The 26845-nt window shown below is 40.2% G+C and overlaps 1 protein-coding gene across 2 annotated transcripts in view; it reads right to left on the bottom strand.

Annotated features, from left to right (window-relative positions):
- Nucleotides 1-728: 728 nt before the first annotated feature.
- LOC128644495 (glycerol-3-phosphate acyltransferase 4) overlaps nucleotides 729-26845 on the bottom strand; it is a 49462-nt gene continuing 23345 nt past the window's right edge. For both annotated transcript variants that reach the window (XM_053697076.1, XM_053697077.1), the window contains exons 9-13: nucleotides 17312-17367; nucleotides 16962-17047; nucleotides 16314-16442; nucleotides 1842-1921; nucleotides 729-1760 (exon numbers count right to left, since the gene is read on the bottom strand). In XM_053697076.1, the coding sequence (XP_053553051.1) occupies nucleotides 1652-1760; nucleotides 1842-1921; nucleotides 16314-16442; nucleotides 16962-17047; nucleotides 17312-17367 (460 nt within the window). In that variant the 3' untranslated portion in view covers nucleotides 729-1651. The remainder of the gene's footprint in view (nucleotides 1761-1841; nucleotides 1922-16313; nucleotides 16443-16961; nucleotides 17048-17311; nucleotides 17368-26845) is intronic.

The following is a 26845-nucleotide window of genomic DNA, read 5'->3' as shown; positions in this document are numbered from 1 at the left end:
AGAAAATAAGATTTACTTACCCCAGGACACTCATCTACATGTTTGTAGAAAGCCAAACCAGTACTGAAACGAGAATCAGCAGAGGTAATGGTATATATAAGAGTATATCGTCGATCTGAAAAGGGAGGTAAGAGATGAATCTCTACGACCGATAACAGAGAACCTATGAAATAGACCCCGTAGAAGGAGATCACTGCATTCAAATAGGCAATACTCTCCTCACATCCCTCTGACATTCACTGCACGCTGAGAGGAAAACCGGGCTCCAACTTGCTGCGGAGCGCATATCAACGTAGAATCTAGCACAAACTTACTTCACCACCTCCATCGGAGGCAAAGTTTGTAAAACTGAATTGTGGGTGTGGTGAGGGGTGTATTTATAGGCATTTTGAGGTTTGGGAAACTTTGCCCCTCCTGGTAGGAATGTATATCCCATACGTCACTAGCTCATGGACTCTTGCTAATTACATGAAAGAAAATTGATAATAGGAGTAAATTAGAAAGTTGCTTAAAATTGCATGCTCAGTATCCCTTTAAGTTATTATTGCATTTAAACCACACTTTGATTACATTCTACCATTTCTGCTTTACTGTGTAGCACTTTTACAAACTACCCTTAAGAATAAATATCGCTTATTACTATAGAAAAAATATCAAAGCGCAAAACCACAAAATTATGGGGGAGGGGGGGGGGGGTGAGAGAGAGCACATTTTTAAAACACTTGTAATTTTTCTTGTCAAGTTATTTTATTTTATAATGACCTTATAAAAACAACACAAGAAACATGGCCCATGGCCCATGCAGGACAGTATGTAACAGACAAGGAGACTGAGGGCACACGTCTCAAGGAAAAGGGGATCTCATACATGGTAGTTTCATTTACCCCTTTTTGTTTTTATTTTTGGCATGAAATATAATGGGAGACAGTAACTCATGTCCTTCTTGGTAGAAGAAGGGTGACCTAAAATTGGGGCTTATGGAAGCTCCACAGGACAGGGAGAGATGGCAAAATGGCTAGTGTGAGCTTTAGTAAGGTAGTGGCAGAAGGGATTCTCAGCCAAAGACAGGTTTGATGATGAAGGCTCTCTAAGCCACTGTAGGTTTGAGTTGTGATTTTAGGTTCTGATGTGGTCTTCATACCAAAAGTGTTTGATTCAGGTGCTTCTGTGCAATGACCACACATTCTTTTTTTGTTACATTAGTTACAAACTCCAAGTTGTTGAAATGCCAACTTGTACAGAACAATGGTTTTATACTTCAAAGAAGACCTCTGAAGTCTAGCTTGTGAATTGTATTTGACGTTGATATAGAAGTCTTAAAAAGAGAACTTGGGCAGTGTATACTCTAGCTCCAAATGTCTTAGAAACTCAAGTATCTTATTAACCTTAGAAATAAGGTTATTTTTTGTGGTTCAAAAAGTGGCCTCCACCCTAATCTTCTGTAAGCCCATTAGTCAGCAGTCACTTTAACTGGACTATGCCATTGATCCATAAATTAAAATAAGTCACACAGGATCTTGATACCCTGATTTATGGTTCCTTTCTGGTGCTTTCAGCTCTTGCTCCATGGCATGGGTTCCTTCATCAACATCTCATTCCGTGGCTATGGAGTAGCAACATGGTTCAGGAACCTGCTCCTCAATCCCATGACTCAGGAGCGGCTACGGTTTTCCTGATTACCTGCAATGATACGACTGTACAACTTTTGTTGCTCTTCCTTAAACGCATCTTTCACCTTCTCACGTTTCAAACCACCATCCCTAGGAGAAAAGATAAAATAGAATATATAAGAAAGAAAGATGGATCAGCTTGTGTACATATTAAGAATGTGAGGGACTCACCAGAGTAGATCCACAAGACCACCCCGTCGTGCAATCGCAGACTTCACTCTGCTAGCAAACTGCACTGCATCCTCATCCTCCTGTGCAAAAAGATATAAAATTCAGTACCGTCTGATACAAATAAGAAATAGATATTAATAGCAAATAAGGTTAATTATACAAGTCTAGTCTGCCTAATATCTTACCAAATAAATACTTATAATGGCTTTAACACATAATGGGTATCATTCCATTAAAGCAGGTCCCCTTTGTTTTTTGTTTAATAACAACAAACAACAAAAACTGACTATCCTCTATAAATCACATTTGAAACAGTCGCATATTCTCTTGCAGTAGGATAACAACCTCAGGCACCTGTTGCGTTTCAATACCCTGGATGAGAATCAATGCTTTAGTATATACCATTTTCTAGAAGGATATTCTTTTAAAAACATAATTTATGTAAGAACTTACCTGATAAATTCATTTCTTTCATATTAGCAAGAGTCCATGAGCTAGTGACGTATGGGATATACATTCCTACCAGGAGGGGCAAAGTTTCCCAAACCTTAAAATGCCTATAAATACACCCCTCACCACACCCACAATTCAGTTTAACGAATAGCCAAGAAGTGGGGTGATAAGAAAAAAGTGCGAAAGCATATAAAATAAGGAATTGGAATAATTGTGCTTTACACAAAAAAATCAAAACCACCACAAAAAAGGGCGGGCCTCATGGACTCTTGCTAATATGAAAGAAATGAATTTATCAGGTAAGTTCTTACATAAATTATGTTTTCTTTCATGTAATTAGCAAGAGTCCATGAGCTAGTGACTTATGGGATAATGATTACCCAAGATGTGGATCTTTCCACACAAGAGTCACTAGAGAGGGAGGGATAAAATAAAGACAGCCAATTCCTGCTGAAAATAATCCACACCCAGAATAAAATTTTTAATGAAAAAACATAAGCAGAAGATTAAAACTGAAACCACTGCCTGAAGTATGTTTCTACCAAAAACTGCTTCAGAAGAAGAAAACACATCAAAATGGTAGAATTTAGTAAAAGTATGCAAAGAGAACCAAGTTGCTGTTTTGCAAATCTGATCAACCGAAGCTTCATTCTTAAACGCCCAGGAAGTAGAAACTAACCTAGTAGAATGAGCTGTAATCCTTTGAGGCGGAGTGTTACCCGACTCAACATAGGCATGATGAAATAAAGATTTCAACCAAGATGCCAAAGAAATGGCAGAAGCTTTCTGGTCTTTTCTAGAACCGGAAAAGATGACAAATAGACTAGAAGTCTTTCGGAAAGACTTAATAGCTTCAACATAATATTACAAAGCTCTAACAGCATCCAAAGAATGCAATGATTTCTCCTTAGAATTCATAGGATTAGGACATAATGAAGGAACCACAATTTCTCTACTAATGTTGTTAGAATTCACAACCTTAGGTAAAAAATTCAAAAGAAGTTCGCAGCACCGACTTATCCTGATGCAAAATCAGAAAAGGAGACTCACAAAAAGAGTAGATAATTCAGAGACTCTTCTGGCAGAAGAGATGGCCAAAAGAAACAAAACTTTCCAAGAAAGTAATATAATGACCAAAGAATGCATGGGTTCAAAAGGAGGAGCTTGAAGAGCCCCCAGAACCAAATTCAAACTCCAATGAGGAGAAATTGACTGAATGACAGGTTTTATACGAACCAAAGCTTGTACAAAACATTGAATATCAGGAAGATTAGCAATCCTTCTGTAAAAAAGAACAGAAAGAGCAGAGATTTGTCTTTCAAGAAACTTGCGGACAAACCTTTATCTAAACCATCCTGAAGAAATATAAGTCTTCCAGACTCTATAATATATCTCTCTAGATACAGATTTACGAGCCTGTCACATAGTATCAATCACAGAGTCAGAGAAACCTCTTTGACCAAGAATCAAGCGTTCAAACTCCACACCTTAAAATTAAGGTTTTGAGATCCTGATGGAAAAAAGAACCTTGAGACAGAAAGACTGGTCTTAACGGAAGAGTCCACAGCTGGCAAGAGGCCATCCGGACAAGATCCGCATACCAAAACCTGTGAGGCCATGCTGGAGCTACCAGCAGGACAAACGAGCATTCCTTAGAATATTGGAGAATACCCTTGGAAGAAGAACTAGAGGCGGAAAGATATAGGCAGGATGATACTTGTAAGGAAGAGATAATGCATCCACTGCCTCCGCCCGAGGATCCCTGGATCCGGACAGATACCAGGGAAGTTTCTTGTTTAGATGAGAAGCCATCAGATCTATTTCTGGGAGTTCCCACATTTGAACAATCTGAGGAAATACCTCTGGATGAAGACTATTCGCCCAGGTGCAACGTTTGGCGACTGAGATAATCCGCTTTCCAATTGTCCATACCTGGGATATGAACCGCAGAGATTAGACAGGAGCTGGATTCCGCCCAAACCAAAATTCGAGATACTTCTTTCATAGCCAGAGGACTGTGAGTCCCTCCTTGATTGATGTATGCCACAGTTGTGACATTGTCTATCTGAAAACAAATGAACAACTCTCTCTTCAGAAGAGGCCAAGACTGAAGAGCTCTGAAATTGCACGGAGTTCCAAAATATTGATCGGAAATCTCACCTCCTGAGATTCCCAAACCCCTTGTGCCGTCAGATACCCCCACACAGCTCCCCAACCTGTAAGACTTGCATCTGTTGAGATTATAGTGCAGGTCGGAGGAACAAAGAAGCCCCCTGAACTAAACGATGGTGATCTGTCCACCATGTCAGAGAGTGTCGTATAATCGGTTTAAAGATATTAAGTGAGATATCTTTGAGTAATCCCTGCACCATTGGTTCAGCATACAGAGCTGAAGAGGTCGCATGTGAAAACGAGCAAAGGAGATCGCATCTGATGCGGCAGTCCTAAGACCTAAAATTTCCATGCATAAGGCTACCAAAGGGAATGATTGTGACTGAAGGTTTTGACAAGCTGAAATCAATGTTAAACTTCTCTTGTCTGACAAGGACAGAGTCATAGACACTGAATCTATTCTAGAAACCTAAAAAGGTTACCCTTGTCTGAGGAATCAATGAACTGATTAGTAAATTGATCCTCCAACCATGAACTTGAAGAAACAACACAAGTCGATTCGTATGAGATTCTTCGAAAATGAGAAGACTGAGCAAGTACCCAGATATCGTCCAATAAGGAAATACCAAAACCCTGTTCTCTGATTACAGAAAGAAGGGCACCGAGAACCTTTGAAAAAAATTCTTGGAACTGAGGCTAGAGCCACAAAACTGGTAATGCTCGTCTTAAAAAGAGAATCTCAGACACTAAAAGTGATCTGGATGAATCGGAATATGCAGATACACATCCTGTAAATCTATTGTAGACATATAATGCCCTTGCTAAACAAAAGGCAGGACAGTCCTACAGAAACTGAATGTTGGAATCCTTACATAACGATTCAATATTGATAGATCCGGAACTGGTCTGAAGGAATTGACCTTCTTTGGTACAATGAAGAGATAAAATAAAACCCCAGCCCCTGTTCCAGAACTGGAACTGGCATAATTACTCCAGCCAACTCTAGATCTGAAACACATTTCAGAAATGCTGAGCCTTTGCTGTGTTAACTGGGACACGGGAAAGAAAAAATCTCTTAGCAGGAGGCCTTAACTGAAGCCAATGCTGTACCTTTCTGAAACAATGTTCTAAAACCAGAAATTGAGAACGGAATTGATCAAAATTTCTTTGAAGAAAACGTAATCTGCCCCATACCAGCTGAGCTGGAATAAGGTCCGCACCATCATGGGTACTTAGGAGCTGGCTATAGGTTTTCTATAAGGCTTGGATATATTCCAAACTGGAAATAGTTTCCAAACTGATACCGCTCCTGAGGATGAAGGATCAGGCTTTTGTTCCTTATTGTGAGGAAAGGAACGAAAAATGATTATTAGACCTAAATTTACCTTAGATTTTTTATCCTTTGGTAAAAAAGTTCCCTTCCTTCCAGAAACAGTTGAAATAATAATTTATTACCCTGGAAAGAAAAGGAAAGCAAAGTTGACTTAGAAGACATAACAGCATTCCAAGTTTAATCCATAAAGCTTTTCTAGCTAAAATAGCTAGAGACATATACCTGACATCAACTCTAATGATATCAAAAGATGGTATCACCAATAAAATTATTAGCATGTTATAGAATAATAATAATGCTATAAAATTATGATCTGTTACTTGTTGCGCTAAAGCTTCTAACCAAAAAGTTGAAGCTGCAGCAACATCCGCTAAAAATATAGCAGGTCTAAGAAGATTACCTGAACATAAGTAAGCTTTTTTTAGAAAGGATTCAATTTTCCTATCTAAAGGATCCTTAAAATGAATTACTATCTACCGTAGGAATAGTAGCACATTTAGCAGGAGTAGAGACAGCCCCATAACCTTAGGGATTTTGTCCCAAAAAAACTCTAATCTGTCAGATGGCACAGGATATAATTGCTTAAACGTTTAGAAGGAGTAAAAGAATTACCCAAATTATTCCATTCCCTGGAAATTACTTCAGTAATAGCATCAGGGAGATTAAACACTTCTGGAATAACTACAGGAGATTTAAAAACCTTATTTAAACGTTTAGATTTAGTATCAAGAGGACCAGAATCCTCTATTTCTAATGCAATTAATACTTCTTTAAATAAAGAACAAATAAATTCCATCTTGAACAAATACAAAGATTTATCAGCATCAACCTCTGAGACAGAAACCTCTGAACCAGAAGAACCATTATCAGTATCAGAATGATGATGTTCATTTAAAAATTCATCTGAAAAAAGAGAAGTTTTAAAAGACTTTTATGTAAACTAGAAGGAGAAATAACAGACATAGCCTTCTTAATGGATTTAAAAAATAAAATCTCTTATGTTTATCAGGAACACTCTGAAAATTAGATGTTGACGGAACAGCAACAGGTAATGTAACAGTACTAAAGGAAATTTTATCTGCATTAATAAGTTTGTCATGACATGCAATACAAACAACAGCTGGAGAAACAGATACCAAAAATTATAGCAGATACACTTAGCTTGGTAGCTCCAGCACTAGACAGCGATTTTCCTGTAGTATCTTCTGACTCAGATGCAACGTGAGACATCTTGCAATATGTAAGAGAAAAACATAATTTATGCTTACCTGATAAATTCCTTTCTCCTGTAGTGTAGTCAGTCCACGGGTCATCCATTACTTATGGAATATTTCTCTTCCTAACAGGAAACTGCAAGAGAATTACCCAGCAGAGCTTGCTATATAGCTCCTCCCCTCACCTATCATAGTCAGTCATTCGACCAAAGCAGACGAGAAAGGAGGAACCATAGGGTACAGTGGTGACTGGAGTTTAATTAAAATTTAGACCTGCCGTAAAAACAGGGCGGGCCGTGGACTGACTACACTACAGGAGAAAGGAATGTATCAGGTAAGCATAAATTATGTTTTCTCCTGTTAAGTGTAGTCAGTCCACGGGTCATCCATTACTTATGGAATACCAATACCAAAGCTAAAGTACACGGATGAAGGGAGGGACAAGGCAGGAACATTAAACAGAAGGAACCACTGCCTGAAGTACCTTTCTCCCAAAAATAGCCTCCGACGAAGCAAAAGTGTCAAATTTGTAAAATTTTGAAAAAGTGTGAAGCGAAGACCAAGTCGCAGCTTTGCAAATCTGTTCAACAGAGGCCTCATTTTTAAAGGCCCAGGTGGAAGCCACAGCTCTAGTAGAATGAGCTGTAATCCTTTCAGGAGGCTGCTGTCCAGCAGTCTCATAGGCTAAGCGTATTATGCTACGAAGCCAAAAAGAGAGAGAGGTAGCCGAAGCCTTTTGACCTCTCCTCTGTCCAGAGTAAATGACAAACAGGGAAGAAGTTTGACGAAAATCCTTAGTTGCCTGCAAATAGAATTTCAGGGCACGGACTACGTCCAGATTATGCAAAAGTCGTTCCTTCTTTGAAGAAGGGTTAGGACACAGAGATGGAACAACAATCTCTTGATTGATATTCCTGTTAGTAACTACCTTAGGTAAGAACCCAGGTTTAGTACGCAGGACTACCTTGTCTGAATGAAAAATCAGATAAGGAGAATCACAATGTAAGGCAGATAACTCAGAGACTCTTCGAGCCGAGGAAATAGCCATCAAAAACAGAACTTTCCAAGATAACAACTTGATATCAATGGAATGAAGGGGTTCAAATGGAACGCCTTGAAGAACATTAAGAACTAAGTTTAAGCTCCACGGCGGAGCAACAGACTTAAACACAGGCTTAATCCTAGTTAAAGCCTGACAGAAAGCCTGAACGTCTGGAACTTCAGCCAGACGTTTGTGTAGAAGAATAGACAGAGCAGAAATCTGTCCCTTTAACGAACTAGTAGATAAGCCCTTTTCTAAACCCTCTTGTAGAAAGGACAATATCCTAGGAATCCTAACCTTACTCCATGAGTAACTCTTGGATTCGCACCAACGTAAATATGTACGCCATATTTTATGGTAAATTTTTTCCTAGCCTGTATTAAGGTATCAATAACCGCCTCCGAGAAACCACGCTTTGATAGAGTCAAGCGTTCAATCTCCATGCAGTCAGCCTCAGAGAAATTAGATTTGGATGTTTGAAAGGACCCTGAATTAGAAGGTCCTGTCTCAGAGGCAGAGACCACGGTGGACAGGACGACATGTCCACTAGGTCTGCATACCAGGTCCTGCGTGGCCACGCAGGCGCTTGATGTTGTCCGACTGAAATCTGATGAACCTCAGAGTTGCTAACTGAGGCCAAACTAGGAGAGCATTGAATATTGCTCTTAACTCCAGAATATTTATTGGGAGGAGTTTCTCCTCCTGAGTCCATAATCCCTGAGCTTTCAGGGAATTCCAGACTGCTCCCCAGCCTAGAAGGCTGGCGTCTGTTGTTACAATCGTCCAATCTGGCCTGCGAAAGGTCATCCCCTTGGACAGATGTGGCCGAGAGAGCCACCATAGAAGAGAATCTCTGGTCCTTTGATCCAGATTTAGTAGGGGGGACAAATCTGAGTAATCCCCGTTCCACTGACTTAGCATGCACAATTGCAGCGGTCTGAGATGCAGGCGCGCAAATGGTACTATGTCCATTGCCGCTACCATTAAGGCGATTACTTCCATGCACTGAGCTACTGACGGGTGTGGAATGGAGTGAAGGACACGGCAAGCATTTAGAAGTTTTAATAACCTGGCCTCTGTCAGGTAAATTTTCATCTCTACAGAATCTATAAGAGTCCCTAGAAAGGGAACTCTTGTAAGTGGTAATAGAGAACTCTTTTCCACGTTCACCTTCCACCCATGCGACCTCAGAAATGCCAGAACTATCTCTGTATGAGACGTAGCAGTTTGAAAACTTGACGCTTGTATCAGAATGTCGTCTAGGTACGGAGTCTCCGCTATGCCTCGCGGTCTTAGTACCGCCAGAAGTGATCCTAGAATTTTTGTAAAGATTCTTGGGGCCGTAGCTAATCCGAAGGGAAGAGCTACAAACTGGTAATGCCTGTCTAGGAAGGCAAATCTCAGATACCGGTAATGGTCCTTGTGAATCGGTATGTGAAGGTAAGCATCCTTTAAGTCCACCGTGGTCATGTAATGACCCTCTTGGATCATGGGAAGGATGGTTCGAATCGTTTCCATTTTGAATGATGGAACCCTTAGAAATTTGTTTAGGATTTTTAAGTCCAAGATTGGTCTGAAGGTTCCCTCTTTTTTGGGGAACCACAAATAGATTTGAATAGAATCCCTGCCCGTGTTCCGTCCGCGGAACTGGGTGGATTACCCCCATTAGTAAGAGGTCTTGTACACAGCGTAGAAACGCCTCTTTCTTTGTTTGGTTTGCTAATAACCTTGAAAGATGAAATCTCCCCCGTGGAGGAGAAGTTTTGAAGTCCAGGAGATATCCCTGAGATATGATCACCAACGCCCAGGGATCCTGGACATCTCTTGCCCAAGCCTGGGCGAAGAGAGAAAGTCTGCCCCCCACTAGATCCGTTTCCGGATAGGGGGCCCTCTCTTCATGCTGTCTTGGGGGCAGCAGCAGGTTTCTTGGCCTGCTTGCCCCTGTTCCAGGACTGGTTAACTTTCCAGCCCTGCCTGTAACGAGCAACAGCTCCTTCCTGTTTTGGAGCGGAGGAAGTTGATGCTGCTCCTGCCTTGAAGTTACGAAAGACACGAAAATTAGACTGTTTGGCCTTTGATTTGGCCCTGTCCTGAGGTAGAGCATGGCCCTTACCTCCCGTAATGTCAGCAATAATTTCTTTCAAGCCGGGCCCGAATAAGGTCTGCCCTTTGAAAGGAATATTAAGCAATTTGGATTTAGAAGTCACGTCAGCTGACCAGGATTTAAGCCACAGCGCTCTGCGTGCTTGAATGGCGAATCCGGAGTTCTTAGCCGTAAGTTTGGTTAAGTGTACGACGGCATCAGAAACAAATGAGTTAGCTAGCTTAAGGGTTTTAAGCTTGTTCATAATTTCATCCAATGGAGCTGTGCGAATGGTCTCTTCCAGAGACTCAAACCAGAATGCCGCCGCAGCAGTAACAGGCGCAATGCATGCAAGGGGTTGTAATATAAAACCTTGTTGAACAAACATTTTCTTAAGGTAACCCTCTAACTTTTTATCCATTGGATCTGAAAAAGCACAGCTATCCTCCACCGGGATAGTGGTGCGCTTAGCCAAAGTAGAAACTGCTCCCTCCACCTTAGGGAACGTCTGCCATAAGTCCCGTGTGGTGGCGTCTATAGGAAACATTTTTCTAAATATAGGAGGTGGTGAAAAGGGCACACCGGGTCTATCCCACTCCTTGTTAACAATTTCTGTAAGCCTTTTAGGTATAGGAAAAGCGTCAGTACACACCGGTACCGCAAAATATTTATCCAGCCTACATACTTTCTCTGGAATTGCAACTGTGTTACAATCATTCAGAGCCGCTAATACCTCCCCTAGCAATACGCGGAGGTTCTCAAGCTTAAATTTAAAATTTCTGAATCCAGTTTACCCGGATCAGACCCGTCACCCACAGAATGAAGCTCTCCGTCCTCATGTTCTGCAAATTGTGACGCAGTATCAGACATGGCTCTACCATTATCAGCGCGCTCTGTTCTAACTCCAGAGTGATCACGCTTACCTCTTAATTCTGGCAATTTAGACAGTACTTCTGTCATAACAGTAGCCATGTCTTGCAAAGTGATTTGTATGGGCCGCCCTGATGTACTTGGCGCCACAATATCACGCACCTCCTGAGCGGGAGGCGAAGGTACTGACACGTGAGGAGAGTTAGTCGGCATAACTTCCCCCTCGTTGTCTGGTGATAATTTCTTAACATATAAAGTTTGACTTTTATTTAAAGTGACATCTATACATTGAGTGCACAAATTTCTATTGGGCTCCACATTGGCCTTTAAACATAGTGAACAAAGAGATTCATCTGAGTCAGACATGTTTAAACAAAACTAGCAATGAGACTAGCAAACTTGGAAATATTTTTCAAAATTAATTTACAAGCAATATAAAAAACGTTACTGTGCCTTTAAGAAGCACAGAAAAACTAACACAGTTGAAATAACAATGATCAAAAATAGTTATAGCAACCAAATTTTCACAGTAAATGTATTAAGTTAGCAAAGGATTGCACCCACCAGCAAATGGATGATTAACCCCTTAGTACCCAAAAACGGATAACAATTATGTAATTAACGTTTTTCTCACAGTCAAATACACTGTCACAGGACTACTGTGACTGATTACCTCCCTCAAAATGGATTTTGAAGACCCCTGAGCTCTCTAGAGACGATCTGGATCATGGAGGATGAAGTAGACAGATTGTGACTGAATATTTACTGTGTAAAAAAGCGCTAAAATAGACCCCTCCCACTCATATTACAACAGTGGGGAAGCTCAGAAACTGTTTCTATGCAGAAAACAAAAATGGCCATGTGGTAAAAATCATGCCCCAATAAGTTTTATCACCAAGTACCTCACAAAAACGATTAACAAGCCAGTAAAACGTTTTAAACATACATTTAAAAGTTATGTATTATTATTTACAAGCCTGCTACCAGTCGCTTTTACTGCAGTTCAGGCTCATACATTATTTCAGTATTTACAGTATTTTCAGAGTCAATTCCATTCCTTAGAAAATACATTCAGTGCACACACACTCATCAGCCTAATACCAGTCGCTATCACTGCATTTAAGGCTGAACTTACTTTACAATGGTATCAGCAGTATTTTCTCAGTCAATTCCATTCCCCAGAAAATAAATTACTGCGCATACCTCATTTGTTGCAGGGGAGCCCTGCATGCTATTCCCCTTCTCTGAAAGTACCTCACGCCTCAGATGAGAAACAGCCAGTGGATCTTAGTTACGTCTGCTAAGACCATAGAAAGAAACCCAGGCAGATTCTTCTTCTAATGCTGCCTGAGAATAAACAGCACACTCCGGTGCCATTTAAAAATAACAAACTTTTGATTGAAGAAATAAACTAAGTTAAAAAAAACACCACAGATCTCTCACAGCTTCCTACTAGTTAGGCTGCAAGAGAATGACTGACTATGATAGGTGAGGGGAGGAGCTATATAGCAAGCTCTGCTGGGTAATTCTCTTGCAGTTTCCTGTTAGGAAGAGAAATATTCCATAAGTAATGGATGACCCGTGGACTGACTACACTTAACAGGAGAAAAACAACATATAAAGCAAAATTGATCAAATTCCTTAAATGACAGTTTCAGGAATGGGAAAAAATGCCAGTGAATAAGCTTCTAGCAACCAGAAGCAATGAAAAAATAAGACTTAAATAATGTGGAGACAAAAGAGACGCCCTTATTTTTTAGCGCCAAATAAGACGCCCACATTATTAGGCGCCTAAATGCTTTTGGCTCCAAAAATGACGCCACATCCGGAACGCCGACATTTTTGGCGCAAAATAACGTCAAAAAATGACGCAACTTCCGGCGACACGTATGACGCCGGAAACGGAAAAGAATTTTTGCGCCAAAAAAGTCAGCGCCAAGAATGACGCAATAAAATTAAGCATTTTCAGCCCCCGCGAGCCTAACAGCCCACAGGAAAAAAAGAGTCAAATTTTTGAAGGTAAGAAAAAATGATTAATTCAAATGCATTATCCCAAATATGAAACTGACTGTCTGAAAAATAAGGAAAGTTGAACATTCTGAGTCAAGGCAAATAAATGTTTGAATACATATATTTAGAACTTTATAAACAAAGTGCCCAACCATAGCTTAGAGTGTCACAGAAAATAAGATTTACTTACCCCAGGACACTCATCTACATGTTTGTAGAAAGCCAAACCAGTACTGAAACGAGAATCAGCAGAGGTAATGGTATATATATAAGAGTATATCGTCGATCTGAAAAGGGAGGTAAGAGATGAATCTCTACGACCGATAACAGAGAACCTATGAAATAGACCCCGTAGAAGGAGATCACTGCATTCAAATAGGCAATACTCTCCTCACATCCCTCTGACATTCACTGCACGCTGAGAGGAAAACCGGGCTCCAACTTGCTGCGGAGCGCATATCAACGTAGAATCTAGCACAAACTTACTTCACCACCTCCATCGGAGGCAAAGTTTGTAAAAACTGAATTGTGGGTGTGGTGAGGGGTGTATTTATAGGCATTTTAAGGTTTGGGAAACTTTGCCCCTCCTGGTAGGAATGTATATCCCATACGTCACTAGCTCATGGACTCTTTCTAATTACATGAAAGAAATAACATTTGTATATCCTGTCTGGCTATGCTTATATTCATCCAGTTCAGAAAATTATTTTGCACTTAAGTTTCATAAAACATTAAGTGGTAGATTTATCATTGATTGGATGGAAAAAGTTCACATGTAGTAAACCTATCCACCCAAAAACACAAATTGTGAGCACATGCGTTCCCCATATTTAGCAGTGCACGAGCATCCGGCTTGTCAATACCGAATCGAAGTTGTCAGACGGTTTAAAAATCCGCTGCAGGCTGCAACCAATAAAGGCATTCACCTCTTGATAAAGCTATCCCTAAATATCGGTTAACAACAGTTATACACCAATCAAAACTACAGAAAAAAAACAACAAAATGTTACATGCTAGAGCTGGAACTTTAAAGGGACAGTCAACACAAAAATTGTTATAGTTTAAAAAGATAAAGCCTTTATTACCCATTCCCCAGCTTTGCCCAAACATGGTTATATTAACATACTTTATAACACTTAAACCTCTAAATTTCTGTCTGTTTCCAAGTCCTTAAAGAAAGCCCCATGATCACATGCTTTTGTATTTGCTTTTCACATCAGGGGAAAATAGTTCATGTGAGCCATATAGATAACACTGTGCTGATGCCCGTGGATTCTAACACAGCACTAATTGGCTTAACGGAACATAATACTCATATGCTAAATCAATTGAAACTGATGCAGTATAACTGTAAAAAGCTGACAGGAAAATATCACCTGAGCATCTCTATGTAAAAAAGGAAGATATTTTACCTCACAATTTCCTCAGCTCACCAGAGTAAGTTCTGTGTAAAAAGTTATACTCAGCTGCTCCCAGCTGCAGGTAAAAAAATTTTTTTTAAAAAATCTGAAGAAATGAACTGCAGCCAATCAGCATCAACACTGCTAAGGTCATGAACTATTTTACTGTGATCTCATGAGATTTCACTTAACTCTCGTGAAATTTCAAAGTAAACTTCCTTAAACTGAATAGGGAAATTACAGGAGTGTGCACGATGCTCACTCCCTTGCCTGTTCCGGGACAGACATACTGATTTGCTGCTTAAAGTTCTTTGCAATGGGGTTTGAATACTTAGGACATTTTTAGGTAAAATATATTTCTTTTTTACATAGAGATGTTCAGGTGATATTTTATAGTCAGCTTTTTACAGCTATGCTGCATCACTTTCAAGTGTTTCAACATTTGGGTATCATGGTCCTTTAAATGCAAGTCAATAGATAAAGTCATGTGACTAGGGGTCAGTCAGAAGATGTTTAGAAACAAGGTAATAACAGGTAAAAAGTTAATATAACCATGTTTTCTGTGCAAAACTGGGGAATGGGTAATAAAGGGATTATATATCTTTTAAAACAAAAACATTTTTTAATTGACTGTCCCTTTAAGACTAGCAACACTGCAAGTCACAAGGTGAACTTCTACTATGAGTGTATTGCAGAGAATAAATACAGTGTCGCTAGTCTTAAAATTACATTTGGATGTGACCATTTAAGAGGGCTCACTTCTGTCTGTTCGATGTTTTCCAGTTCATGGGAGCAGTCATGAGATACCTAAGCTATCATAGGTATTCAGAGAGCTGCTCCAAACATTCTTTTTGCGTGTACGCAGGCAGCACTTAGCAACAGTACAGACTGTATGGTTACAGTTAATAACAGCAAAATGGCAAAGAATCTGGAACTCATCAAAAGGGACACACACGTTCTAACAACTGAACCAGTAAGCACTGAACAAATACAAGTTAAAATATATTGTTTACATAACATTGTGAATGTATTTACTGCTGCTTAAAGGCACAGTCTACTCCAAAATAAACTTTCATGATTCAGATAGAGAATGTAATTTGAAACAATTTTTCAATTTACTTTTTTCACCAATTTTGCTTTGTTCTCTTGGTATTCTTAGTTGAAAGCTAAACCTAGGAGGTTCATATTCAAATTTCTAAGCCCTTGAAGTGTTAGTTCATGTGCGTCATATAGATAACGCTGTGCTCAAGCCAGCTCTGATTGTCTAAAATGGATGTCTGTCAAAAAAACTGGAATAAGGGGGCAGTTTGCAGAGGCTAAGATACAGGGTAATGAGAGGTAGAGAGTGTATTTATATAATGGTGTTGGTTATGCAAAACTAGGGAATGGGTAATAAAGGCATTATCTATCTTTTTAAACAATAAAAATTCTGGTGTAGACTGTCCCTTTAACAATGCGCCTACATAGACATTATACAGCAGACTCCATTAAACAAGCTGAAAATCAGGAACAATTATCACTGACACACCTTCACGTACAATTAGATCATCAGTTAACATCTACAATTGGGTTGTAGGAACCAGGCGGAGTAATGTTCTGATATACTAAAATCAGAATAAGACTCAAGCTCACATGTCTGTTAGATATGACTAGTAATAATGGCAGCTGTCCAGCAATACCAACACAAGATGGGCTTGTTAGGTCAGAGACAATAAACCACACTGATACAATAAATACTATAAGCACAGAGCACTGCATAGGCATAGCTACCCACTAAATAAGATCACTTACAGGGAAATAATGTCAGGCAGTAGGAGCAAGCTCAGCCTACTTGAAACTTTGAGACAAAATTCAGGTTTATAAATTAAGCGACAGTGGATATGTTAGGGTACACATCCATTAAGAGATGAGATCTATTTATAAATGTGAAGCAAAGAGACTCATTACACACTGACCTTTCGTGTCATTGGTGGCAGGTACCAAACACTACACACAATTGCCCAGCTGGTCATCATACGGAGCAGATAGGTGACCATCCCATATTTACTGCTATTCCAGAAGGCATCCCCAAAACGAGGGTCATACTGCAAAATAAACAAGTAAAAGCAACACTTTCAGTTTGTACAATAAAATGTTTAAAAGTGCATAGTAAAACTCCTTGTAACATACGTTCATTATTTATTTTGTCTCCTTTTCCTTCAATTTGGTTTTCCAAATGAAATGAGAAGTGCCTACACCAATTCTCACCCCGATACATACTACACAATGATTGTTTGATTACTGAAGAAACTCATTTATGAAGGCCTTAGCAGAAGTGATAAAAAACTGCATAATAATGCAACTTTTGCAGACCAAATGGCAGCAGCAAGCCTTAACTACTACCGTAAGAAGTCAAAATTAGCTAGTGGTGGGGGACTTTGGCCCATGAAACCCAATGCAGAAAACAAGATGATTTATTCAGAATGTTTTCACATTTGTTTGGTATGTTACTCTATTAATAGATTGCACAAAAATCTTATCATTACAAAGGTATTTTATGTCCCTTTAACAACAACATTTCCCAGCCCATTCAGGACTTCCTCTTTAATGAACCCTAACTTTACCTTGATTGCCACAGGGTACACGGTAGCGCCTATTTCAAAGCTCCCCTTTTTAAACATCATGACTGATGTGTTATTGATGCAGGTACCTGAGAAGAAACAAATGACCTAAATGAAAGATATAACTGTCCCCTCCTGTCAATTCATAATATGTCCTCTTTAATTATAAAACAGACTTTATGCAATATGGTTAACAATTTAAATTAACCACATAATAATGAAGCAAAGTGGGTAAATAACAGTTATATGGCTGATAAGTTAATAGATTTACTATGCAGGCAATGTTACAGGCATATTTAAATGGTTAACAGGACAGTCCTACAAGTGATGCACTTGTACACATCTTAGCTTACCTTCAGGAAATATGAGAATAGGCAGTTTGCTTTTGTCCTGCACGTGTTCTGTCAGTCTGAGAAGAATGAATAAAGAAAAGATGGGTAAACAGGGGAAATAGAAATAAAAATATATAGAAAAAATAATGGGTAAAACAGGTAGGAGACATGAACAGAGGGAGAGGGGAGATACAATAAATAAGAACAAAGTACATTTTATTGGAGATATATATAACAACTGCTATTAGTTCTGCAAAATGATGACATGGCTACTATCCTATATAGAATGTTCCTCATATTTCCATTATTAAAAGATACAGCAAGTTGTAAACCACACATTTGTTTTGTTTTTACCATAAATAATTAATAAAACCCACCAGCAGCGGATCTAAATTGTATCTCTCAGTAAAGCAGGGCCTTCCTTTCTGTTTCACTAATTGCTGTAATATCAAAATTATGTTTGCTAATTATTCATATTCCATGCACTGTAACATTAAAAGAGACAGTTAGGATGTTTTATGCCATCCTAAAAGCACTGGGCTTAAAGTGATGGGAAATCTAAGCGTATAATAAATGCTAGGATTTACCATCACTAAAAATAAGCATTAGTTTACTTGACCGTTACCTAAAATAAAAAAACTAAAATTTATACTTACCTGATAAATTTCTTTCTTTCCGTATATGGTGAGTACACAGCGTCAATTACTTTTGGGAATATCACTCCTGGCCAGCGGGAGGCGGCAAAGAGCACCACAGCCAAGCTAAGTATCCCTCCCCTTCCCACAAACCCCAGTCATTCTCCCGAAGGAAAATGGAGAAAAAAAAAGGAGTAACACAAGGTGTAGAGGTGTCTGAGGTAGATAGAAGATATGGAGAGTCCACTGCATCATCAATTACTGTTGGAAATAAATACCCAAGCTAGAGGACACAGATGGCTAGGTCTACCTGTCTTGTCCCTCCCTAAACAGAAGGCACCACCGCTTGAAGAACCTTTCTCCCAAAAGAAGCCTCAGCCAAGGCAAAAGTATCAAAAATATATTAAATTTGGAAAAAATATGTAAAGAGGACCAAGTTGCAGCCTTGCAAATCTGTTCCACAGAAGCTTCATTTTTGAAAGCCCAAGAAGAGGAGACAACCCTCGTGGAATGAGCTGTAATTCTCTCAGGAGGTTGCTGTCCAGCAGTCTCATAAGACAAACGAATCATACTTCTCAACTATAGAGAAAGAGAAGTAGCAGTGGCTTTCTGACCATTACGTTTTCCAGAGAAACAAACAAACAAGGCAGAAGACTGGAGAAAATCTTTAGTCGCATGTAGATAGAATTTAAGAGCACGCACAACATCCAGGTTGTGCAAGAAACGTTTCTTATGAAAAGAAGGATTAGGACATAGAGAAGCAACAACAATTTCCTGATTAATATTTCTATCCGAAACAACTTTAGGAAGGAATCCTAACGTAGTACGAAGAATCGCCTTGTCGGCATGAAAGATAAGATAAGGAGAATCACACTGCAAAGCTGAGAGCTCTGAGACTCTATGAGCAGAATAGATAGCAATAAGAAACAAAACCTTCCAAGATAACAACTTAATATCTATGGAATGCAAAGGCTCAAACGGAGCCTGCTGCAAAACTTTAACAAGGTTAAGGCTCCAAGGAGGAGCAACAGACTTAAAGGGACATTATACACTCATTTTTTCTTTGCATAAATGTTTTGTAGATGATCTATTTATATAGCCCATAAAGTTGTTTTTTTTAATTAATGTATAGTTTTGCTTATTTTTAAATAACATTGCTCTGATTTTCAGACTCCTAACCAAGCCCCAAAGTTTTATGTGAATACGCTCGACTACCTACTCCAGCTTGCTCCTGTTTGTGTAAAGGGTCTTTTCATATGCAAAAGAAGGGGGAGGGGGGAGTGTCTTATTTTCCACTTGCAGTGGGCTTTCCAGCTACCTTTTCAAAAGAGCCAAAGTGACAGCTTCTAAGTAAGTTTTTAAACAGTTTTATACTGGATTTTTATATCAGTATCTGTGCATATTATTCTTTATAGTAGTGTCTATTACATGCAGTTATATGAAAATGAGTGTATACTGTCCCTTTAAACACAGGCCCGATTCTGACCAAGGCCTGACAAAAAGATTGCACATCTGGCACGTCCGCCAGACGCTTATGAAGCAAAATAGATAATGCAGAAATCTGACCCTTCAGGGTACTGACCGACAAACCCCTCTCCAGAACATCCTGGAGAAAAGACAAAATCCTAGGAATCCTGACCCTACTCCAAGGGCAGCCCTTGGATTGACACTAATAAAGATATTTACGCAATATCTTATTTTAAATCTTTCTAGTTACAGGCTTGCGAGCCTGAATCATGGTTTCAATGACCGACTCTGAAAAATCACGCTTAGAGAGAACTAAGCGTTCAATCTCCAAGCAGTCAGCTTCAGAGAAACGAGATTCGGATGAAGGAAGGGACCCTGAATCAAATAGGTCCTTCCTCAGAGGCAGCCTCCAAGGAGGGAGACACAACATCTCCACACCAGATCCTGAGAGGCCACGCAGGGGCTATTAAAATTATCAACGCTCTCTCTTGTTTGATACGAGCAATGACTCGTGGAAGGAGAGCAAACTGAGGAAACAGGTATGCCAGCTTGAAATCCCAAGGAACTGCCAGAGAATCTATCAGAGCGGCCTGTGGATCCCTTGACCTTGAACCGTACAATGGAAGCTTGGCATTTTGCAGAGACGCCATCAGACCCAACTCCGGCATCCCCCATTTGAGGGTTAAGCTGGAGAACACCTCAGGATGGAGTGCCCCCTCCCTGGGATGAAAAGTCTGTCTGCTCAGGAAATCTGCTTCCCAGGAATGTGGATGGCAGATAGACAGCAATTGTGAGCTTCTGCCCACTGAACAATCCGAGCCACCTAAGGAACTCAGAGTTCCTCCCTGGTGATTGATGTAAGCCAATGTGGTTATGTTGTCTGACTGGAACCTGATAAACCAGGCTAAGGACAGCTGAGGCTAAGCCATCAGAGCATTGAAAATCGCTCTCAACTCCAATATGTTTATGGAGAGAGCAGACTCCTCTCGAGATCAAACTCCCTGCGCCTTTAACGAGTCCCAGACTGCTCCCCAGTCCAGAAGGCTGGCGTCCGTGGTCACAATTAGCTCTGCAAAATCTGTTGACGCTCTACAAATAACAGATAATAATCACCCAGGAAGGTCTCCAAAAGCATGTTCCCAGAGACAGATGTTCCTGAGAAAACCACCACGGGAGAGAGTCTCTTGTCAAATGATTTAATTCTATCCTCTGAGACAGATCCGCATGATCCCCATTCCATTGACTGAGCATGCATAACTGCAGAGCTCTTAAATGGAATTGAGCAAAGGGAATGATGTCCATGGAAGCAACCATCAGACCAATTACCTCCATACATTGAGCTACTGATGGTCGAACATGAGACTGGAGAGAAAGCAAGAATTTTGGCTTTTCTGACCTCCGTCAAATATTTTCATCGATAGGGAATCTATTATGGTCCCTAAAAAAAAAAAAAAAAAAAAAAAAAACTACCCTTGTAGCTGGAACATGGGAACTTTTTTTTACAGATTCACTTTCCATAGGTGGGAACGCAGAAAAGACAACAAGATCTCCATGTGAGATTTTGCTTGTTGAAAAGATGGCGCCGGAACCAGAATGTCATCCAGATAGGGCGCCACTGCAATTCCTAGAGACCGAATCACTGCCAAGAGTCCCCAGAACCTTTGAAAAAAATCTGGGAACTGTGGCAAGGCCAACGAGAAGAGCCACAAACTTAAAGTGTTTGTCCAGAAATGATGATCCCTGTGAATGGGAACATGAAGGTACGCATCCTTCAGGTTTATGGTCGTCATAACTGACCCTCTTGTACTAAAGGAAGGATGGAACCGATAGTCTCCATCTTGAAGGACGGTACTTTGAGAAACTTGTTTAGACACTTAAGGTCTAGAATAGGTCGGGAACCATAAACAGATTGGAATAGAAACCTAGACCCTGTTCCTGCACTGATACTGGAACTATCAATCCCAGGGAGGAAAGATCCTGTACACATTTCAAAAACGCCTCTCTTTTTATCTGGTCTGCAGATAATCTTGAGAGATGGAACCTGCTCCTGGGAGGGAAGGTCTTGAATTCCAATTTGTAACCCTGAGATACTATGTCCACAGCCTAGGGATCTAGGACGTCTTGTATCCAAGCTTGATAAAATTGAGAAAGTTTGCCCTCCACCTGATCCGTTCCCGGATCGGGGGAAAACCCTTCATGCTGATTTAGACTCAGCTGCGGGTTTCCTTGATTGCTATTATTTGTTCCAAGAATGACTGGGTTTCCTAGAATACTTGGACTGTTCCTGCTTGGAAGAAGAAGGGGAAGACTTCCCTCTGAAGTTACAAAAGGAACAAAAATTACTCTGACGCCCTTTCGGTCTATTCTTCTTGTCTTACCCTTGTAAGGAATCGCCAAAAGCTAAGCCTTGAAGAAACATCGTCTGACCAAGATTTCAGCCACAATGCTCTGTGTGCTAACACAGCAAAACTGGATATTTTGGCTCCCAATTTAATAAACTGAATAGAAGAATTGGAAATAAAGGAATTGGCTAGCTTAAGAGCCTTAACCCTGTCTTGGATCTCCTCTAAGAAAGTCTCCACCTGAAGAGACACAGACAAGGCGTCAAACCAATATGCTGCTGCACTGGTAACAGTGGCAATACACACTGCAGGTTGCCATTGAAGACCTTGATGAACATACATTTTCTTCAAATAAGCCTCCAGCATTTTTTTCCATTGGATCCTTAAAGGAGCAGCTATCCTCAATAGGAATAGTAGTTTTCTTAGCCAGAGTAGAAATGGCCCCTTCTACTTTAGGCACCGTTTGCCATGACTCCTTATTAGTCAGCAACAGGAAACATCTTTTTAAAGAGACAGGAGACGGGGAAGAAGGAATCCCCGACTTCTCCCATTCCTGTGCTATAATCTCCGTGGCACAGTCTGGCACAGGAAACACCTCCACAGAGGAACATCAAAGTATGTATTAAGTTTGCTAGATTTCCTAGGGTTGACAGCGACAGGAGTATCCGAGTCGTCTAAAGTAGCCAAAACCTCCTTTAACCGTACACAAAGATGATACAACTTCAGCATCAGATGAAGGAATTATACTGTTCGAATCTGAGATTTCACCCTCAGAGGCTACCAACGTATCCTCATCAGACTTATGAGAAGGAGCAACTAGGGTAGCTGACGCTGGAACAGAAACCTTACTATCTGAATCTTTACACTTCCTCTTGCGTTTTCCCTGTAGCATGGGAATGGCAGCTAATGCCGCAGCGGATACCTTGCTTGCAAATAAACTCCTCCAGGAGATTGAGAGGAACCGCAGGGCACTGTATGTGATGCCATAGGGGCTAGGGACGGTTGAGGAGAAAGCTGTGGAAGAGCCTGGAAAGCATCATCCTGAGAGACATTAGGCTCAGCAAAAAAAAAAAAAAAATCTTTACATTTTCACGTTCTCTCTACACATGAGGAACAAAAAATTGCATAGGAGGGGAAACTTGGGCCTCTAGACACAGTAGGCACAAATACATAAGAACAGTCAGACATGTCAGACATAGCCCCACAAAACAATTTAAATAAACTGTAAATTGAAAAATGTAAATTGAAAACATGTGAACTGTCACTTTAAGACAAGCGATATTAAATAAAATGCTTGGTACTTAAATTTTTTCCCCCTCAGAGCGACAAATATATCTGATATATTTTAGGGCTAAACCTCACAATGTCACCTCCACACCTCAGCTAAACTGAGGTGCTTACCTGCCATTTTCGATGTGACCCCATAAACATTGGTATTTTTTTTTTGTCACTTTTAAACATTTGGCACACTCCTAAATAACTACTAATCTTCACTGAGGCTCACACAGCAAGCAACAAGGGGTTAAGTGTTAGGGCATCACACTGGGGCACACAGAGGAATGCAGATCATATTAGCAGTGCTCTGTAACGGATTGCAGCCCAGATAATCACAGTTCTTCTGTCAGTGTGTGAACCGCTCCTACATGCTGTAACATGGGCTCCCTGTCTGGCCGTGACTTTATTGAAAAAAGCAGCTCCTTGTGCAGCACTCAGAGGAAGAGGAGGTGACAACTGCTAGTATTGTTTGTTTACAAAGTAGACCGTTTATACCGCTCTGAGTCCTGCACAAGGAGCTGCTATTTTCAATAAAGTCACGGCCAGATAGGGAACCATAAGGGTAAATATATGTATGAGCCATTCACACACTCGCTGTATGTGTCTCTATAAGCAAGTGTCATAATATTGAGATCAGCTGGCTCTAACCATCTCATCGGCATTGATTGTGCTCCTGCGCTGCTGTTAGATATTATGTGAGCTAAAGGGGGTACGTTTTGAAAATACAGGGAGTGCAGAATTGTTAGGCAAGTTGTATTTTTGAGGATTAATTTTATTATTGAACAACAACCATGTTCTCAATGAACCCAAAAAACTCATTAATATCAAAGCTGAAAAGCTGAATAGTTTTGGAAGTAGTTTTTAGTTTGTTTTTAGTTATAGTTATTTTAGGGGGATATCTGTGTGTGCAGGTGACTATTACTGTGCATAATTATTAAGCAACTTAACAAAAAACAAATATATACCCATTTCAATTATTTATTTTTACCAGTGAAACCAATATAACATCTCAACATTCACAAATATACATTTCTGACATTCAAAAACAAAACAAAAACAAATCAGTGACCAATATAGTCACCTTTCTTTGCAAGGACACTCAAAAGCCTACCATCCATGGATTCTGTCAGTGTTTTGATCTGTTCACCATCAACATTGCGTGCAGCAGCAACCACAGCCTCCCAGACACTGTTCAGAGAGGTGTACTGTTTTCCCACCTTGTAAATCTCACATTTGATGATGGACCACAGGTTCTCAATGGGGTTCAGATCAGGTGAACAAGGAGGCCATGTCATTAGATTTTCTTCTTTTATACCCTTTCTTGCCAGCCACGCTGTGGAGTACTTGGACGCGTGTGATGGAGCATTGTCCTGCATGAAAATCATGTTTTTCTTGAAGGATGCAGACTTCTTCCTGTACCACTGCTTGAAGAAGGTGTCTTCCAGAAACTGGCAGTAGGACTGGGAGTTAAGCTTGACTCCATCCTCAACCCGAAAAGGCCCCACAAGCTCATCTTTGATGACACCAGCCCAAACCAGTACTCCACCTCCACCTTGCTGGCGTCTGAGTCGGACTGGAGCTCTCTGTCCTTTACCAATCCAGCCACGGGCCCATCCATCTGGCCCATCAAGACTCACTCTCATTTCATCAGTCCATAAAACCTTAGAAAAATCAGTCTTGAGATATTTCTTGGCCCAGTCTTAACGTTTCAGCTTGTGTGTCTTGTTCAGTGGTGGTCGTCTTTCAGCCTTTCTTACCTTGGCCATGTCTCTGAGTATTGCACACCTTGTGCTTTTGGGCACTCCAGTGATGTTGCAGCTCTGAAATATGGCCAAACTGGTGGCAAGTGGCATCTTGGCAGCTGCACGCTTGACTTTTCTCAGTTCATGGGCAGTTATTTTGCGCCTTGGTTTTTCCACACGCTTCTTGCGACCCTGTTGACTATTTTGAATGAAACGCTTGATTGTTCGATGATCACGCTTCAGAAGCTTTGCAATTTTAAGAGTGCTGCATCCCTCTGCAAGATATCTCACTATTTTTGACTTTTCTGAGCCTGTCAAGTCCTTCTTTTGACCCATTTTGCCAAAGGAAAGGAAGTCGCCTAATAATTATGCACACCTGATATAGGGTGTTGATGTCATTAGACCACACCCCTTCTCATTACAGAGATGCACATCACCTAATATGCTTAATTGGTAGTAGGCTTTCGAGCCTATACAGCTTGGAGTAAGACAACATGCATAAAGAGGATGATGTGGTCAAAATACTCATTTGCCTAATAATTCTGCACTCCCTGTACATAAATATTTGTATGATTTTTACTTAAAACATTTTTATTCAGCTGAACTTTGCTGCTGTTATACTTTGAGGTTTTCCAGCGTTTTCTGTATTGGTAATAAGTGAAAGTGAAACAGCAGCAAAGTTCAGCTGAATAAAAAAAATGAAGTTAGAAAAAGCATACAAATATTTATGTATTTTCAAAACGTTCACTTGAGGCAGAGCTGCAGCAGAGGTGAGAGAGGGAACTTGCAGTGTCCGGTGAATTATACAGTGTTATGGTATGCTGCGCAGCCAGGAAATCACAAGTCTACCACTCCACTGAAGTCTCAAACACTGCACGGACTAGAAGGAAGGAGCTGAGCAGCGTGAGACACGTTGAGAAATGGCAAAAAAAAATTACCTGTCAGATTAATAAATAAAAAAACTAACGGTCTGCTAAAATAAGGGGGAAAGAAACTATAACGTCTACTTAAGAAAAAAAAAAAAAAGCTTTAACGGTCTGCTTGCCCGCCGCAGGGCTGAATGTTACAAAAAACTACATGCCCTGCACCTCGGGCGATATGAATTGCACATCCCTGAAACAATAAAGACTATTATGTCCTTAAAGTGATGGTAAAGTTAACTAATTCAATCAAGCACCACATTGTTGAGGCAAAATAAATAAGTTTCATTCATAATTTTTTTTACATTTTTAGTAAAAATCAAGTTTTACCCCTTAGAATTCATTTTCGTAACTTCTTCTAATTCAACCCGTTTTTCCTTTTTTTTTTTTTTTTTTTTTTTTTTTAAGGTCTTGATCACGTTCTTTGAGGGACCAATTGAAATTTCGTCCGTTAGGCGGCCGTAGTTCCGCGTCATCCGCCCCTTTACTCACTGTGCATGCTCTTTTCAATTAATTTACATCATGATTACAATGGTGCGCTCCAATGCGCATTGGGAAATAATGTTAAGGGATTAGCGCATGCACAGTGGTTCTCAAAATTGCCGATTGGCAAATGCGCATTTTAGACTGCCGGTGAACGCACATTTTGGGGCAAAGTGACGTGACAAGAAGATGGATGTAGGAATTGGGAGGAGTTATTAGCTAAGCGGTAGGGAGTTTTAAATATTTTTTGTAGCAAAAACATAGAAGTAATAAAAAAAACTTAGCGACTAGATTAGGCTCATAAGGATGAATGCTAGGTTGTCTTTAAGATTGTAAAACTTTACCTTCACTTTAATGAAAAATACAGAGCCATATTAAAACATGTTAACTCCTTCATAACCAAATGAAGGATTAACCAATAAGTCTCTAAATCCCATACATAAATTGTGCCTGCATATTTCCAAATCTAGACTCCCACACCAAGGATCTGTTTGTCCCCATAAATTTGAAAGTAATCCTTAAAGTGTTAGTCTCCATCCTAGAAGACATAAAAGCACTTACCTGCAATCTCGCCTTCCAGCAGTCAGACGGCTCACACATTGTGAAAGGACGCCGCTCCTTACAGGGGCTTGTGAAAAAAGAAAGAACAGAGTAAACATACTCTGGCTTTCTGTACTAGGGCACTAAATAT

The sequence above is a fragment of the Bombina bombina genome, unplaced genomic scaffold, assembly GCF_027579735.1.
Source record: "Bombina bombina isolate aBomBom1 unplaced genomic scaffold, aBomBom1.pri scaffold_913, whole genome shotgun sequence".
Lineage (NCBI taxonomy): Eukaryota > Metazoa > Chordata > Amphibia > Anura > Bombinatoridae > Bombina > Bombina bombina.
The sequence above is the reverse complement of the archived record's forward strand: the minus strand, read 5'-3'. Positions and strand labels throughout refer to the sequence as shown.